This window comes from Buteo buteo, chromosome 21, assembly GCF_964188355.1.
Source record: "Buteo buteo chromosome 21, bButBut1.hap1.1, whole genome shotgun sequence".
Classification (NCBI taxonomy): Eukaryota; Metazoa; Chordata; class Aves; order Accipitriformes; family Accipitridae; genus Buteo; species Buteo buteo.
The window spans coordinates 2,439,754-2,457,442 of NC_134191.1; the positions used below are offsets into that span (position 1 = coordinate 2,439,754).

At 42.4% G+C, this 17,689-nt stretch overlaps 1 protein-coding gene across 2 annotated transcripts in view; it reads left to right on the plus strand.

Moving 5' to 3' along the window:
• The first annotated feature begins 1,073 nt into the window (after window positions 1-1,073).
• SUMF1 (sulfatase modifying factor 1) overlaps window positions 1,074-17,689 on the plus strand; it is a 38,800-nt gene continuing 22,184 nt past the window's right edge. The window contains exons 1-3 of one of the 2 annotated variants that reach the window (XM_075052633.1): window positions 1,074-1,298; window positions 5,974-6,147; window positions 8,492-8,583. In XM_075052633.1, coding sequence (XP_074908734.1) covers window positions 1,080-1,298; window positions 5,974-6,147; window positions 8,492-8,583 — 485 coding nt within the window. In that variant the 5' untranslated portion in view covers window positions 1,074-1,079. The remainder of the gene's footprint in view (window positions 1,299-5,973; window positions 6,148-8,491; window positions 8,584-17,689) is intronic. The other variant, XM_075052632.1, reaches the window with a different exon arrangement.

A 17,689-nucleotide genomic window follows, 5' to 3' on the forward strand; every position in this document is an offset into this window, starting at 1 on the left:
GAGAAAGAAAGAAAGTGCTTAAAACACACATGAATACCACTGATGTGCTCAGCCAGAGGCCAAGGCCTTGAGAACACTATCCTTGGTGCAAGTTACTAACAATGATTTCCAAGAGAGTTTACAAAAGGGCCAGTCCTTGCTTCTGCTGAGCAATACCTACACAGTTTGAACTTCTCCTTACTATGAATATTGCTAAATAACATAATCAACTACAATAACCCCTAGTTGCAGTTTCTGACTTCTCAAGGTGAGAATACTTAAAGGCAGCATCTCTATTTCCCTATTTGTTTCCCCATGGAGGCGAAATGAGCAGTAAATGACTGTGTTGTGCCAAGGGATTATATGGATGGATAGTTAAGATATTATTTTTGGGAACACAGATCTACCTGCATTCATTTCACATACATATTTTTCTCAGGAATGTTAACTGTTAACAAGTACAGGACATACATCTTGAATAAACCCGAATACCGTATACATTAAATACTATCTGTCAGGTACCAGAGCGCTGGGTACAGCGTCTCTGCAAAAGTGCAGGTCTGCGTGCTTTATTTGGGCCATGTCTGCTTCAGCACCAAGTTATTTTTAGGCAACGAAATGGCAAACTTCAAATCCACCTCAGGAACGACTACAAGGGGCTGAGGGCAGCAGGGCCACCCTGACGGGGATGGGGGTGTGTGTGTCCCCCCCGCTCCAGTGACGGGTACTCCCCCTGCTCCCTCACTCTTCTCACAAAACCTCACATACCTGTCGGAGACACAACACAAACTCTACAGGTATCGCTGCGTTTCCCGTGAGGTAAGACCGGCCCGGCCCGGCCCGGCCCGGCGGGGCAGAACCACACATCTGCTCTTGGCGGGACTCCTGAGGTGCCTGCCGGGGGTGTGTGTGGGGGGGTGTCCCTGTGGGGGCAGCACCCCGGTTCCCCCTCAGGTGCGCGAACAACCTCCCCGGGGCGGAGGCGGGAAGGGCGGCGAGGGGACCGAGCTCCCGCCTCCGTCCCCTCAGGGACGCGGCGCTGCCCCTTTAAGGCGCGGCTCGTCACCTGACCGCCGGCGGCACGTGGTGCCTTCGCCAACATGGCTGCGCCCGCGGCGGCCTGCGTTTGGGTGCTCCGCTACCTCTTCTTCCTCTTCCTCCTCCTTCTGCTGCCGGCGACCGATGGAGCCGCCGGGGAGGCAGCTCCCGGCGGGGACTGCGGGTGCAGCGCTAGCCGGGGCGGCGGTGGTGACGGGCGGGAGGTAGCGAAGCGGCGGTACTCGGCGGCGGGCGGCGGACGGAGCGCGGGGCGCGGGCCGGTGAGTGTCCTGAGGCGGGGAGACCGGGCGGCCTGAGGGACCGGGCGGCCTGAGGGACCGGGCGACTGCGGCGGGGTCGGGCCGGGCCGTGGGGCGTCCCCGGGGGTGGTGGGGGAAGCAGGGCCTGTTGCGGCCCTCGGGGGGATTCATGGAGAACCCCGAACGAGCGGGTCGCTGTGTAGAAACTCGAATTTAAGTCGCCTCGCAGCTCTCTCGGGCCGAACTCGTGAGAACCTCGGCTCGGGCACGGGTGCTTGGGTTGGTCCTGTCTCGTTTTTCCTGCTCAGAGAGAGCCCGGGCGTCTGCCGGGCCGGTCGGGTGCTCCTGAAGATGGAGAGAGGCCTGGGCAGTGGTGCTGGTCTCCCGGTGGTCTTCCCCGTGTCCCCACCCGTGTCTGTCCTCACCGCCCCCCTTGTGCAAAGCTGAGACGTGACAAACTGAGTCTGGGTGGTTTTTTCGGCTGCTTGTTTTGACAGGCCTCCCCATAGCTTGAACTGGCAAACACCGGGAATACGTGTGCTGGAGTACTCACCTGAGGGGGGTTGCCTGCTGCCGTACCGCCTGGGGAGGTGGGAGCCCTGTTAGTGTAGCCCCTTACTTGGCCCAAATCAATGCTACTGGGGCTCTGGTCCCCCCTCCCATACCCAGTTTCTTTTAGGTCTGTGTTGATACCAAAGGAATTGAAACACCAGCAAGTGATGTGTCATGTCTCTTGTGTGTATTTCAGTAAAGCTATCGTTTATGTATCCGTATCTAGATAGCCTTTCAGGTTCTCTTCAAGTGAAAGTCTCTTTAATTGCTTATTCCTTTCTGTTTGTGCTGTTGCTGCTCTTCTGAAAAACACCACGCGAAGCTGAGTGTGCCTTCTTGATGAAGGCAATGCTTAAAGTGGATTGATGTGCGATGATGGTGCCTACTGCGAACGGATACTGAGGTTTTTCTGTATTATTGAAGAGCAAATGCTTCACTAAATGAGCTATCATCAGTTATTAGAAATGGTATTGCTGTTTCATTTCACAAAAGGCGCTAGTAAACTTTAGCAGACAATCAATATTCTACCATGGCAGACTTTGATCTTGTTCTCGTGCGAGATGGCTTGCAAATAGTAAAAATGTGAGGGGCTGCCTCTCTCATTGCCTCTTAGTGTTGTAACGCTGGGAAGCTGTGTCATGCAGGCAGTGTGGAAACTTAAGTAAAAGGAAGGATGCACAGTGGTAATCGTGACTTTACTATTGCAGGCTGCACTTAAGAAATGTGACAATATTTAAAGAGTATGAATTAAATAACCCATATTGCACTTGAGCTTTACGTCACTAATATGCGTTTCGTGTAATCAATTTCAGCATTTCACTGTGGGTCTCACTGTAAGGTGAAAAAATGATTTGACTCTTATTTTATGCAAGGCAGCTAGCAACTTCGACAGTAGGTGTTGAAAACTAATTAGTGCTGGCTTTTAAGCTATGTTCACAACATAATTTGGTTATGCTTAGCTAGAAAACATTTTTACCAGAAGTGAGGGAAGAATTAGCCTCTACCTCAAGCACAAATGAGATCACTTGTTTCCACCACATTTTTAGAACTGGAGAGCTAGTGTTTTAGTGGGTCTGCTCTACATTACCACAATACTTTCAACATAAGTATAATCATAGGCAAATACAGTCCCTGTTGTTGAAGTTCAGCTGAAGTTGACAATGAACTGCATGTGCTAGCTAAATAATATTGTGAAGATACAGGCCATTATTGTTGCACACTCTACCTAATACAGTAAATAACATATCTGTCAGCCTCTGCTGTTGGACTTCTGCTTCCATAGTTCTTAGAAGTTAGTTCCTTGGTGTTAGCTACCTGTATGTTAAAACTGTATGTTTAAAGTTGCTTAATTAACTATACAAATGTGGCCTCTGGATGTGATGTCTATGCAGAAAATCTGTTCTTCATTTAGTGTATTCCACTGTTCTCAGGTGAGGAGCGCTGTCAGACATCTGAGCCTTGTGTCCTATGATGTGCTGTTATCATAGAGCTGGCTGTCAAAGGAAGGTCCTATTTCCAAGCAGGAGGTGGAGCTGTGAAATGAGCCTTGGTGGGGGAGGATAATCCTGTGGAATCGATGTTTGGTATCAGTTGAACACAACACTGGTGGACATGCCAGAAGTCTCAGCTGTCACAGTGTGAGAGGGCTGCAAAAGCAGCAGGTTCATAAGGAAACCTTTGGACATTTCTAGCTGACTGTACACTGGCAATCTATAGAGACTTTTCAGATTTTGGAAATGAATGCTAGGCTGTAAAGCGAGAGCTGATTTTTCACATTAATTTCACAGACAGCAGCTCACTAGTGAGCTCTGAATCTTGCTTTGAAGACTGCTTCTAGGAGTTGTTTTAGCTAAAGTGGGTTGGAAAGAGATTGGAAAGAAGGGAGTGGCGCAACTTTGTATCACATTGTCATTCCTTAAGTCCTAAAAAATGTAAGCAAGGTTATCCTGAAGCCCTTTTATGGATTCAGTTAAAGGCAATCTGTAAGTGCTTAGATTCTTTTTAGTGGAGAGGATGCAGCTAGCTTCAAATATGGTTAGTTCAAAGGAAAAAGTATCTGTAGCCCTTCTTACAGGCCCCTTGCAAGTTGTGTGAATTTCAAGCACCACTGGGAGATACCCAAGCAAGAGGAGGGATCTATAGTGGAGAAGAACCAATTAAATTGGATACGCACGGTTATATCAAATACTCCAGCTTCTTTTAGAATAGGGAGAGGTGCTGGATAGCTGATGTGAACTTATTTACTGATCATTTGGTATGCTGGCGGTGTTGTAACTACATAAATAACAGTAAACTCCAGAAGCTGGCAGGTAACTAATGATTCTTTGTCTTCCTGGTTTGTGAGTCAACAGATAGATGCTTTCACCAAAACAGTTTAACTTTATGAAGAGAATCTTGTCAAGTAAGAAAAAAAAGTAAAAAAAATCAAACTATAGAAGAATCAAGGTCCTATAATCTAGGCCGCACTGCAAAATGGCTATACCTGCAAAGTCCAAAGTTCACATTTGGTTCTGTGTACCCGCATCGTCATCTAAATAATGTAACATCAGTTCACATTTTTTACAACCCTATCTCTGCAGTTTGGCTACTTCTAATATACATGTTGCATACTGTGTTATTCCACTGTATGCATATGGAATTTTGTTTGAACGGTCGTACATCTAAATCCCAGGCTGCTTTTTCTGTCAGAACTTGAACTAAACTTCTAGAGTAGTGTTAGAAGTGTGGTAGTCTGGGAACTTCTCCCTCAGTGAATATTTCTGCTATTAGACTTGAATTTCCTGCATACCAGACATCAGGATCTTGTAAAAAAAAAATAAAAATGCTGCTATATCTTAGAACTGGCTTTGCTTGTTTAGGTTCTGTCACTGGTCCGCCTGCTTGAGTCTGTCATAAGAGTAGTGTGTGATCACAGATCACTGCCAGGGTATGTTCAGGTGCGATATGACATGCCAGATTATTTTCCACAGTGGATGTGTAAGCCAGTGCTGGCTGGCTTTCTTGGGGTTCACCCACTCACAAGCTTCTGACCGTTGCCAGAGGAGGAATGAGGTGGCTGAATTGGACGTGAGTTAGGTGGTGAAGGTAGCTCAGGAATACTGAAAAGAAAGGAGAGGGAGTTTTCTTCCCCAATTCCTCCATCTGTTGGTGATGAGTTGGGTAACTGCTTGGCAAACTAGCTCTTGGGTAGTCAGCCCTTGAAACATCACCTGCTTGTTGAGAAACTTTTATGCAGCCTGAGCTGTCATTCTTCATTGCAGCACAAGCTTCTGAGCAGGGATCATGGATGCTCTTGTTTTTTGGGTGAGGAGCGCTCTCAGGAAACATCTGATGAGGCACGACAAGACCTCTGGGGCCTTCCTTGTCCTGGAAAGATCCCACTAAAGTTGAGGGAAAACGTGTTGTGATTCTCTGGAAACTGGCTGAGGCCTTAAAGGGAAAACATCCTATTGAAATAGTTGAAATGTTATTCTGTCACTTGTCCTTTACTTCTGAAGCTTGAGGCTTTTGCACAAGGCCAGTCCTCCAGAGGAGTGGAATATAACTGACTTGAAAGTTTCTCATCTCTGGTACACAGAGCTGCAGGTGCTGTGCCTACCTGCCAGTTAGCAGCACAGTTGGTAATAAAATCCTGCACGTGCCTGTTTTTAAATGAAAAATCATGTGTAGTTAGTATGCAAACAAGCATAGGCTTGTCCACAAAAGAGCACTTTACAGTTTTGTAATCTCCAGATTCTTCATTGATGCATCAAGCCTTCATAGGAGTAGAGTGAAATGCCAAAATTCCTAATCTGAAAATGAATAGAAAGGACTCTGGATTCTTTCTTGGCTCTTGGGTACAGTAGGAGAACATGTTTCTCCTCATCAGAGCACAAGTATTACCCTCAGTGAAAGTTCTCAATTACCCAGACTTCATGTCGAAAGAGCTGCAAATGTTTTTTTTTTTTTGTTCTCAATTTAAGTTCTGCTTGCTGTTTCTTCCAAACAGGTGGTGATCAAGGCGCCCCTGTTGCCATTTAGTTGTGCTGTTTTTGTCAGTGAAATTCTGCTCAAAGCAAGAGCACCTCCAAAGATGAGGTGGAGGAGGAGTAAGACTTTTCAGTCTTTCGTTTTCATAATCTTTTGGGTGGTGTTTTCTTTGCAGATGGTCGCTATTCCAGGAGGAGTGTTCACAATGGGCACCGATGAGCCTGAAATACATCAAGATGGAGAAGGGCCTGCTAGAAGAGTCCACGTTAACAGTTTCTACATGGATCAGTATGAGGTCAGCAACGAGGAATTTGAGAGATTCGTGAATTCTACTGGGTACGTTACGGAGGTAAGGCGGAAGGGTATACAGTCTCCTGTCATCTTTCTTTGTGTTGGCAAAATCCCCATTAAAAACTTAGACTGTTCTTTTTTGAAGGATGTCACAATTACTTGCTTGGGGTTTGCATACCAGAATGTTTCTGATGTAAGTAGTGTAGAGAGAAAATTGTCTTGCCTTGCTGCCCAGGGGTCCGAAAGGGCGTTTAGATGTATACAGTTACACTTATTAAGTGTCTTGATATCTGAACTAGTATCTTCCATGCAGCATGACCGAGGCAGCCTGGGTGAAGCTAACAGATGGCTGAAGATGTTTATGCAGGGTTTTGGGTTTTTTTTGTTGTTGGGGTTTTTTTGACCTTTGGGTCCTAGGATGTCTTTGTACCAGTACAACTATGTTGTTAGATTTTCTTTATTTTAGAGGACCAGGGATTTAAAAGACTATGGTGGCTGAGGACTCTCAGGCTAGTTCAGCGCAGCTACTTGCTGATGAGCTGAGCAACAGAAAGCCCTGCTGTCTAAAGAAGATAGAATAGCAAGTATAATAATAGTTTTGTGCATGTGGCTGGGAACAATGGGCTAAGAAAGAATATGTTAAGGTTCTTCCAAGAAAGAAGCTACCTGTGCCTGGGGCTCTGATCTTTCCTGACAGTTGAATGTTCCTACGCAACTTTTATAAAACCCTGACAGGCCTTTTAGGCAAATAAAAGCCTCAGTAATAATCAGGTCTCAAAGGAGGCACTTTGCTGAATTCACTTGATAAACTGGTTCTCATTTGGAAGACAGGATCCTTCTGGTTGGATGAAGGGCTTCTTTTATCTACGGCACTATTTCTGTTTTTAAGTTCTTAGCTCAATAATTACAAAAAAATGTTGCTTAACAATTTTGAGTTTGAACAGGGCTTACTTGTTGCAAATGGCTTCTGGAATGAGCAGATGTGCAGTGGTATTTAAATGTAGCACTGCATGGGATGGAGTCTGTTTCAGACAGTACTTCGTGGCTCAGCTGGTGTAGCTGGGTGCTCCACTTATGCTTTCTCCCACCCCCCTCACATGGGGCCCCCTTTTATGCTGGATTTGGAAAAATAAACTCAGAGTTAGAGTAAACAGCACTGATTCTGCATGTTTTTTTGGGGGGATGCAGCTGAGCTGGTTTTTGTGTGTTTAAATAATGTTCACATTACTGCGGGTAAACAGAACCAACCTACTTTTTGGTTTTCTTTTATTAAGGACTAGACTGAACTGCAGTGGCAAGTGAAACTTGAAAGTAAATAGAAAGCTGAAGAAAAAAAATCTCCAGATGTATAGCTATCTTGTTGAACCAAAAGTATTTTTTAACAAAATAATAATAATAAAAAAGCCATTGATGGAGGCTGTCAGGCTGAAATTTGGGGTCCTTTAGGTGATAGACCTGTTTGCCTCTGCCTGGATCTTTCAGATTGGTCAAGAGTGGAAAAAAAAGAAAAGGTATTTTTTTCTTCTCTTTGATAAACGTGTTCGCATCTTTGTCTGGGTCTTTCAGACTGGGGAAGTGAAAGAAATTATGTGTTTTCTTCTTCTCTTTCCTTTCTGAAACTGAATATATAAAGATTACAGTCATATGCTAAAACTTCTTGCTATTTGGGTGGTGAATGGGATCCTTCTTTCAAACTGTGCTTCTTGAAGAGTTCTCAGCATGCAGAAGCAGCCCATGGTGATCATTCTCAGTCTTTGAATGCCTATAATAAAATGAAGAAATTGAGAAGGGCAAATGTGATGCATTCTGATAACATGTTTTGACTTCCCTAGTATATCAATTCACTTGGCTTACCAAGGGAAAAAAGCCCTACATTGGTATCATGCACTGTCATTCCTTGAAATTATTTGTATTTTTTGTTTCTTTTGGCTTTATATAATGCTAGATGTAATGACTGGGTTACTTTTAACTCTTTTATTGTTGTTTCAACAGCATTTTAAATCATGGTGCTAGTGATGATGAAGGAGCAGTAAGTGACAAGGTTTATGCCTAAGTTTGTAATTACCAAAGGAAGAATAAGAGAGATGAAATAGGCCCTTGAATGTTAGATTGACTGTAGCATTTTAAAGCAGTTGGGACAATTGGAACTGCGTTTTTAATTAATAAAAGTAAAAACATTTGCAGAAGTTCTGTGAGCTGCCATCTGTCCAGTGGCTGTTGAAGAATGACGACACCCAGAGATAAAATGCCTTCTTCTGTTCCAAAACAGCTTCCTTGAAAGAAAACTCAAAATTACTATTAGAATTTCCTTATCCTGGATAAAATAAAGTTGTAAATGTGAGTGGCATTTTAAGAATAACATTCCTTTGATAATATGCTTGAATCTTTTGTTCTTTATATAGGCAGAGAAATTCGGCGATTCCTTTGTGTTTGAGGGAATGCTGAGTGAAGAAGTGAAGGCTGACATCCACCAGGCAGTGAGTAACACAGCAGGGTAAAGCTTACTTAGCAATCACTGGGGTAGATGTGTTAGCAATTATGGCAGTAAGAGCTAAATTGTGTGATGTTCCTGAAGCTGTGTACAAAAATGGGGTTTATGGAGGGGGGTTTGGCCTAGAATAATATACTCCCTCAAGTGTGGAGGATTTGCAGTCTATTCACTGTTCTCTTTTTTTTTTTTTTTTTGTTAACAAACAAAAAGTCTGCTTCTGATAAGCAAAAGTTAGTATCAACCCCTTCTTGTTGTCTTTTGGCTCTGAAGTGAGAGATACTTAGGACTGTAGTAAGTGGTGCAGATAGAAGGCTGTTTGATTGTATTATGTGTAACACAGTGATGCTTCAGAAATTTAGATGTCACTAGTGGCTCTCCTGAGTGATGTGCTGTGTAGGCAAAGAACAGGAGTGCTTCTGGCTCCAAGAACATACGTACATGTGACTGGCATGTTCTGCCAGTGCAGTCTTATGTCCAAAGTGGGTAAATCCTGGATCCTACCGATTTAAGAAAAAGAGGATAATCTGTGTATCTGATACAACAGCCATGCTTGCATGAGTGCTTTTTCTAGGTTAACTAGACGCAAATATTCCTAAGTGCCATTTCTATGGCAGACCTGAGTCTGTAAGAGTGCTTATTATGTTGTGAATGGCTAAAGTTTACTGTGCTTCCTCCATCTCTGTAGAAGGTCCTTTATGCCTTGCTGTTTTTTTCACTTCCCTTCATCTTGCTAGGGCAACATAGTGATCCTGGCAGGTGCAGTGCTGATTAAACTGGAACTGATCCAGTTTTCCTGTTGAGTGGAAGTGAATATTAGTTTAAAAAACCCCAAAAGTTTGGTAGTGAAGGTTCCCTGCCCCCCCCACCCCCCTTCCCCTTTTCCTGTTGTGAATGTGTTGCTGAGCCTTTCTTAGGCTTCATTTAACTCCTCTTTAACCTTAACAGGTCACTAAACCTTTACAGCTCCCGATAGTAAGCAGATTATGTGTTGTCATCTGCTGGATGACTTGATCTGCTTTGAGCAGAAGTTTGGACAAGATGACCTCCTGAGGTCCCTTCCCATCAGAATTATCCTCAGGTCTGATGAACACACTGCATTTCCAGATATCTTGTCCCATGCCTTTAAAAGGCCTTAGAAATGAAGCATTCTGATGTGCATAGTGGGGCAATTTGGGGGGAGGGAGGGACACACGTGGCTTCAAGTTGCTTTTACTCTGGATGGGAATTTTTTTGCTTTTTTGGTTAATTTTCTTTTGGATCAGTGAAGATAACTTGGCTCATTCTGCAACTGCTGGAATCAACACAGCTAAGCAGGGTGTACACAAGGCAGAGATACTACACAAGGTAGTAGCAGGACTGAAACTGCATCTTTTGGCAATAGTTCAGTTAGACATAAATAAGTGTTCAAGTGAAACTGCGTCTATAAAGGAGCACAACTTTTTCTTGCCACCTTTTGTACCTTCTGGTGCTAGATAAGCAAAGAAAGAGAGGTGGGACAGTCTGAGATGAAATTATTTCTTTTAGTTAGTAGCAAGGTTTTACTTGTGTACAACTTTTGATCCAAGGTACAACTTCAAGAGTTTAGAGGATTATTTGTTATGATAAACAACTGAGAATACCTGGGGCTTTAGTTTTAGTAATTTAATTTTCTCCAAAAATAGTTTATCACGCAAAGAATTTTTATTCCATGTGCATGGTGCAATACCTTACAATAGTGAATATTCATTGTTCTACATAAATGATGCTCTTGGTTGAGGGGGAAGTCTGTAGAGTTTGATTTTTATCTTCAAGGGGCAGACTGATAGATCGGAGGTTTCAAGAAGCCCTATGTCAATGTGTGCTGTGAAGGATTGGCAAAAAATGTGGGGTTTTGTTTCCTACTGCAAGGGAAGAAAGATTACAAGAATAGTTTGTTATCTTTTAATTCAGGACTAACAGTTCTGTACAGTGAGATTTAAGAGGACTAAATTGGACTTCCCAAATACGAGTGTCACTGATGTTGAAGGTAGAATAAATGCAGATGGGCTCATCCCATCTTCATAAAAGTTGGTATTAGAGAAATTCTTTTTCCTACCCTAGTTCTGTGATGGAGAAATCCCTAAATCAGGCTCTCTGTTTTAAAATAAACAAACAAACTCTAAGAATGCTGGTGTAAGCTCAGTCTTGGCTACTTTTATAAACACATAGGGAGTGTTGGGAGTCACTTTCCTGGGTGTGTCAGCCAAATTTTGAAGTGTTGGCTGTAATGCTAACAGAACAAGTATTATGCCAGAGCTGGAATGGAGCCCAAACTGGTCTTTTTGGCTGGTTCTTTATGAAAGTTTTCTGTATTTGTTAAAAGTAAACTTTAGGAGACTGTCCTTTTGCCATGTTTTCAGTATTTGTTATCAGGTCACTTTGCGAGTTGCTGGCACGCAGATCATTGTCAAAATGAACACACAGAAAGATTGTACTAGTTATTTTGGTAAAGTGATCTGGAGCATAGTGACTGACTGCCTTGGAGTTTGGCACTTCTTAACTTTATGCTGATGCTGTGGACAAACTTATGTTCTAAAACATGGCAATATCATGAGGATGTGAAAAAGAAACTAGAAGCTGCTTTTCTTCCTCCTGTCTGCCTGCCCCCTCACCAGCTACCTACCATGAAATCCAGCTTTCAGCAAGGAACTTCTGTCTGCGAGGAGAAGGTGTCAGAAGGCAGCTCAGTGGTAGAGTGGAAAGCAAAGTCTAATGCCTGAAGATACAGCTTAGAATTTTATCTGTATATGCTTCTGCCTCTCAAAACTGCGTCTTTTTGTTGTTCTAGTAAGCGTTTTCTGTAAGAGGTTATAAATGTTGAAAGTACTGTGTGGACTTTAGTTGTTTTGAGGGTCTTTGGTTTTTGTGAGAGTGCAATTTGTAGCCTAGAACAAGCAAGCGTCTTTCGGTTGCAGGGAAGGGAAGCATCAGCTGTGGGGATGTGGTGTTAGAATATAATGTAGTCAGACTGCTTCTCAGACAACTGGATTCTGTGTAGGCCATGCTTATCCCGGCTAACTGAAACTAATAAAATGTGTTAGCAGTTTTCTATAGATCATGCTTTCAAGAAACAAGTTTCTATAGACAACTTGCAAGACACTTCTTGTTGTGAAAATGTAGAAGCATCCCAATTATGGGGCAGGGACTTTAAGGGTTCTGCAAAGGCAAATTCTTCCTCAGGATCTGCAAGCTTAAATTAAACAATAGAAAATAAAAGCTAGCTTCTTGTTACATTGCCCAAAATGTTTAAAATCTACTAGTGTCTGCTAGGGAAAAAAAGGTGAAAGGAATCTAATACTACTCAATTACTTAAAAAAAAAAAAAAAAAAAAAGTGAGCACACTTTAAAAATTGGCTGCTGCAGTGTAACTGTTCAAATGTAATCAGAAAAAGTGTAAATTGCATGAAGTTGGTTTTCATCAGGAGATTGTAATGACCAGCAATAGAAAAGATTAAGGCTTTTTTCTCAATGTATATCTTAGTCAACTCATATTTTAGCTTGTGGTATATACCTTCCTGAATCATAACTATCACCATGAAAAGCAGAAATAAGATATAAACATTGGTGTGTTACTGGTACTGAAAATCCCTCCACCAAATTGATGGGAGAAAGGACTGTATTTTTACTTTGCCTTAGTGGCTTAGACGTGTTTTGATAAGGCTTTTCTCCAGCTGAAGCACAGGGGTGCTAAATGCAAATGTGTGTATAGGGGAAGAGCAACAGGAATGTATATTTTGGAAGTACTATTTTGGAAGTAGTATTTCATATGTAGTGAAAGAATTGGAGAAAGGTGGAAGTGAAGATACTGAACTAAGTGGTATAAATAATGAGCTGCATGTGTCTGTCGTAGAGTATCTGGGGGTTTGCTCTATTTGGCTACTTTGGCTTCTCCAGTTCTTAAACCAGACACATTTATCATAGGCCCTCAACAGAAGCAGACAGCTAAATTAGAACAGAGGTGGGGCTGGTGAAAGCTAATGCGGGAGCAAACCAGCTTAGCACGTAGAATAATTGTTGGAGCTTTGGGTGTGCGTTTCCTGGAGGTGAGGTGGTCTCCTAGATAGCCACTGCTACAGGAATGTAGGTTGGACCTAACTCTCCTCTGGAAGGGAAGCAGTAAAAAGGGGTGTAGCAGCCAATAATTGAATTGTTCTAGATTTCTGGGAACTCGAGTTTTAGTTTTGGCCTTGAAGTTTGCAGTGGTAACATGGCAGAGAGCGAAAATTTAGCTCTGTAACAGATGAGGGTGTTACTGATAGACTTGGTGAGGACTTTTTCAAATAAAAAAGGATTTTTCTAGGGCAAGGGTAGAAGGTCCTTTGAAACAAAAACGTTTTGTATGGGCTTAACAAGTTTTGATAGCTTCAGATGCTAAAATCAGTTCTCAGACTTGCTGATTAAAATCAACTACCAATTACTGCATCTGTACAGCTATTAAGTTATGGCCTTTTTGGGTACTTGGCCTTTGGTTTAGATGTCATAGATAAAACACAGCCTAGAATTGCCAATAGCTTGGCATTTGGAAATTATTTTTTTCTTTCCTTCTCTTTTGAGATAATTTGGGGAAATGGAAAAAGCTCAAAATTTAGAGATTTTGCTATTCTTATTTTATTATGAAACTGTTTTCCTGCTCTTTTATCTCCCTGACTTAGTTACAGAGGAAGTAGAAAGGGTACTGTTATTCCATGGCATTGTAAAATGCCATTTATATGGCATTTTAATGTATCTTAGAGCAAAAAGCATGGGGATTGTGTCTGTGAAATGAGAAGGTACTGAGGCGTGCTTGCCAGTGAGGGGATTTGAGGGCTCTTGCAAATAACTGCAAGGGTTTCGCTTGCTGTGCAGCTACCATGAAAAAGGTAAACAGGATAGCACTTACTGAGACTGGAGTACAGCGTAAGTCAGATTTGCTCACTGGAGAGCAGTGGGAACATTTTTATTCTTGGCTTGTGGAAGATAGCAAAATTAATTTTTGCTTCTAGGCCAGATAAACTCTGCCATGAAGAGACTGAAAGCATACAAATCTGTATACTTCATTTGTCCTTAGGAGGTATTGAGTTTTTGGTCTGAGAAGGCAATGAAATTAGTTCACTGGCAGACCTGAGCAAATACTATTAAGGAGTTCTGGTCAATCCAGAACTATGGGATGCTACTTTCATCCCTATTTATATGGAAACCTCTGCAGTGGTCTTGAGCTGTGCAATTTACCTATTTATAACAGTGCCTCTAGCCTGTAACTCAAAGGGCATAGTCCTATTCTAAAAACAATGAAAACATTATGCATTTCAAATGAGTATTTCAGAATAATGAAACAAACAACGACTGCAGGTAGTATAGCAGTGCTAGTGTTTGTAGCAGTTACTATGGAGAATGTACCTTCTGACAGCACGCAATATGAACTTGCTTATCTGTGGCTTGAGGGGGGAAGCAGGTAGGTTATTGTATAGTTTGTCTGATACTGATAGAAAGTCAACATACATAGGATGCATAAGCAGCGGTTAACAAATATGCTTATTGCTACTTTAGGGGTAAATTTAATTTCAACCACACTTGGCTTTTGCTTTTTCAGAGGCCTTTCAGAGAGGAAACTGAAATCAAAGGAAGAGATGGGCAAGCCTATTTCTTGCAGACCCCAGTGCTTCAGATATCCCCCATAAGGAGTTGGGAAGATGGAGCTGTTAATCTCGATCTTCTTACACTGTGCTCTCACTATTGGGATAAAGAATGATGTGCAGGAAGCATATCTCGCTGGGAATTACCAGTAACATTAGTCCATATTTATGAGTATAAACTACAGCTTTAAAGGGGGGCATTGCCTGTGCCTCAGGCTGTAGATATAGCTGTGCAGGCCTCGTTTTCTTAATGCTCATATTCACTTGGTTATTGGAAAAAATTACTACCTTGAGTGCAGATTTAGATGTTGGCTGAAAAATAGACTTCCAGAGATGGAGCTCACCAGGAACATCAGTTCCTCAAAAGAAACTTCTTTGGATTCTAAAACTTGCACCTAATGAATCTTATTGGATTTTAGCATCAAATATTTTTGGTTATTTTACTTGGAGGATTGACATAGCTGTGAAGTATTACACTGAGATTCGATGACCTTCCCTTACACAAAGGAAAAGGTCCCTTCATATAGTAAAGTGCTAGTTTCCAATTAAGTCTGAAATCTTTTCTCTAACTGATGACTTAAAATACATTTATTCTTATTCTATAAAGCTGCTGCTTTTCCTTTTTGTGGTACTGCAATTTCAAACTACTTTAAAATATTGGGACTTAAGGCAAACAATATCAATATTCAATATTACACAAAAACCGGTATTGTTTTTATTTCTGAGCTAATGAGGGAGGCTAGAAACCTTAGAAAATAAGAACGAAACCAGATTCTTCTGTAATTTGAGCTTTTGGGGCACTGAGACTTTTAATTGATATAATAAATAGCATGGGACTTGCAGTAGCGTTGCAGAAGCTGGCGGCATGAAGTATTAGTTATCTCCTTGGAAAAAATACTCAGCTGTCAACTTCTGAGCTGCTTCAGTGTGCTTAATTACTGATTTAGTGGAGGGTTTGACAATCAAGTTTCAGTTCAGTTTATGTACATAATTATAGAAGGTTTGTTCTTCTCTGCAGAATATCTTCAAGTACAAATATGAGTTATAGCGGCGTATGTAGATTGTCTCCCGTATGCAGCTACTATGACAACCTCGATAACTGGCTAGGAGAGATCTATTCTTTGTCCTGAGCCTCGAAGCAGCGTTCGCTTCCACACTATTTACATTGCAATGTCTCCCTGACTCCGTTACAGCTGTTTCAACTTAAACACAAGCCCGTTGCTATAGAGATGTTGTACCGCATAGAAATAGGTCGTGTTGGTGTCATTTTCTGTGCACGGACAAAAAGGAGAAGCGGAGCTGCGGGCTGGCGAAGGTGAACGGGGAGCGTGCATCTGCCGGAGGGATCTTCCTTGCGTTTGGAGAACAGCTTTAAAATCGAGTGGGACCACTGCGTGGCTCGTTTCAAACCGCCCCTCGCGGTGCGATGTGTTCCGAATCCGACTGCAAAGCCGAATCCATCAGAGGAGGGGGGCTCAGCTTTGTCTCTGCCCTCCGCCGAGTCCCCCCTCCGACCCGGAGCAGGATTTGACCGCAGCCAGCCAAAACGCTGCCTGGGTAAGCGTCGGTGGAGAGCTGGGCTGTGCTAACGCAGCAGCCCGGAATAGCTGCCGCTCGCTGATGTCTGCGACGGCGGAATCGCAATCCCGACGCTCCGTCGATCTGTCCGTACCCGTCGCCTGCTCCTGCAGGTGTAGGTTAAGGTCACCCGTTGACTGGCCGTGCCAGGCTGGCAGACGGGGCTCCCGTGGGACGGAGGTGCTGTAGGGATTGATCCGTGCTTGGGAGCTGCCTGCGGAAGGTGGGAGAGAGGTCTCTGCCCTGGTTCTTAGCAAGGGAAGAAGTTTTGGAGGGTTGTTGGGAAGGTACGCTACTTAAAAATATAGGTGTAAAGTTCCTTGTGACCAGGAGCCCGCCTAATGTGATTTCTTTGTGGTTTCCGAGGGGAAAGTGACAGTGGCTCATCTGTTGCACAGTGATCACTTTTATTTCTTAAACTCTCTGCCCTACTAAAAATGTTCTATTTTCTGTCTGCCTCTTTCTTCAGTAGTTCATTAATCAGCTGTTCAGGGTTTAGGATGTGGCTTAGAGGAGGAAGAATTGACAGAGATTTATGTGCATCTGCCTTACATGGATAAAATAAAACCTCATCCAAAAATTACATTCTTCACTGAATCACTAAGGTTTTTTTCTCACGTCCTACCAATCCTACCAGTGAGGGTGTCCAGACCACTGGGTGTATTTCCCAGAGATAATGCTTCACAACTTCCCTGCTTCCAGCTGATGCACACATTGCTTTTGCAGCCAAGAGCAAATTAAAGATGTACAGTGCTTAACACAATCTGATTCAAACAAATGGTAACCTATTAAGTCAGCTTCTGAAACTGAAGTGTGTGTATCTTTGGTTAAGAACCCGCTGCTTAATAAATGATTCTTGAAGTGTTTTCCAGACATAGGCTACATTTTACTCGGGGAAAAATCTCTTTTCAGACAGTTGATTCCTACATTGCTGAAGTTCTTACTCTGCAATAACTTTTGCTTCTTCCAGATTTTTATCTCGACCTAGTATACACAGGCCTTATTATATTAAAATAGCATTTTAATGCTGTAGCACATCAAAAAAAAATGTTTGGTGCTACACGTCTGGACAACAGCATGAAATTCTCATCATCTTATGGGCCTGACAAGGTTAAAATCTACAGCTTTGTTATTTCAAGTGACTTGCTGCATGTTAGAGATGGAATTAGAGCCAAGATTAGCTACTCAGTTGAGTTTATTTTTGGTAATTTTTCTAATACATAAATGTGATTTGCATTTGAAATTTGGAGCTAAAGTGGGGGTTGGCTTTTTTTTCCTAACATGTCCAGTGTCATGTTAGGTGCAAGACTAATACAAATGTTTTCATGGTTATTGGCTGGATTTTTTGGGTGTGTTTTGGGTGTGTTTTTAAGGGTATTCCCTTACTGCTTTTGCAGTGGCAGTAACGGTGTAATGCTGACGATGAAACTTCACTTTCCTGATGTTCCCCCCTTTCATTTTTTTCTATGTATCTTTAGAAAGGAATTTTCTTCAAGATAATTGTAAAGTAGTCTAAAAATCTTGAAATCATGAGTTAATGGAGCAATTAGACTTAGGATATCCCAACCTACTTTGAAAAGAAAATTGAATGCTTCAAACTTTGAATTTTATGCAAGCTGATAGTGGGAGTATAGGCTTTAGTTCTCCAAATCGCTTCATTAGAGTGGAAAACTCGTAGGTTGGAATTAACTGTTAGTATATCTTCCCAGCATTATCATACCATGTTCTCTTTTCTTCACAGTGCTACAAGTCTGTGATAAGCAGAACAGTGAGTTCTTTAAAGTTTAATCCTGGAACAGAGAGCTGGATAATCCAAGTTTTCAGCTGGATCAGACCAAAACAAGCATTGAGCTTCTCTGCCTCTGACATGTGCCTTGCTGCTAGAACTGCATTTCCTTGTG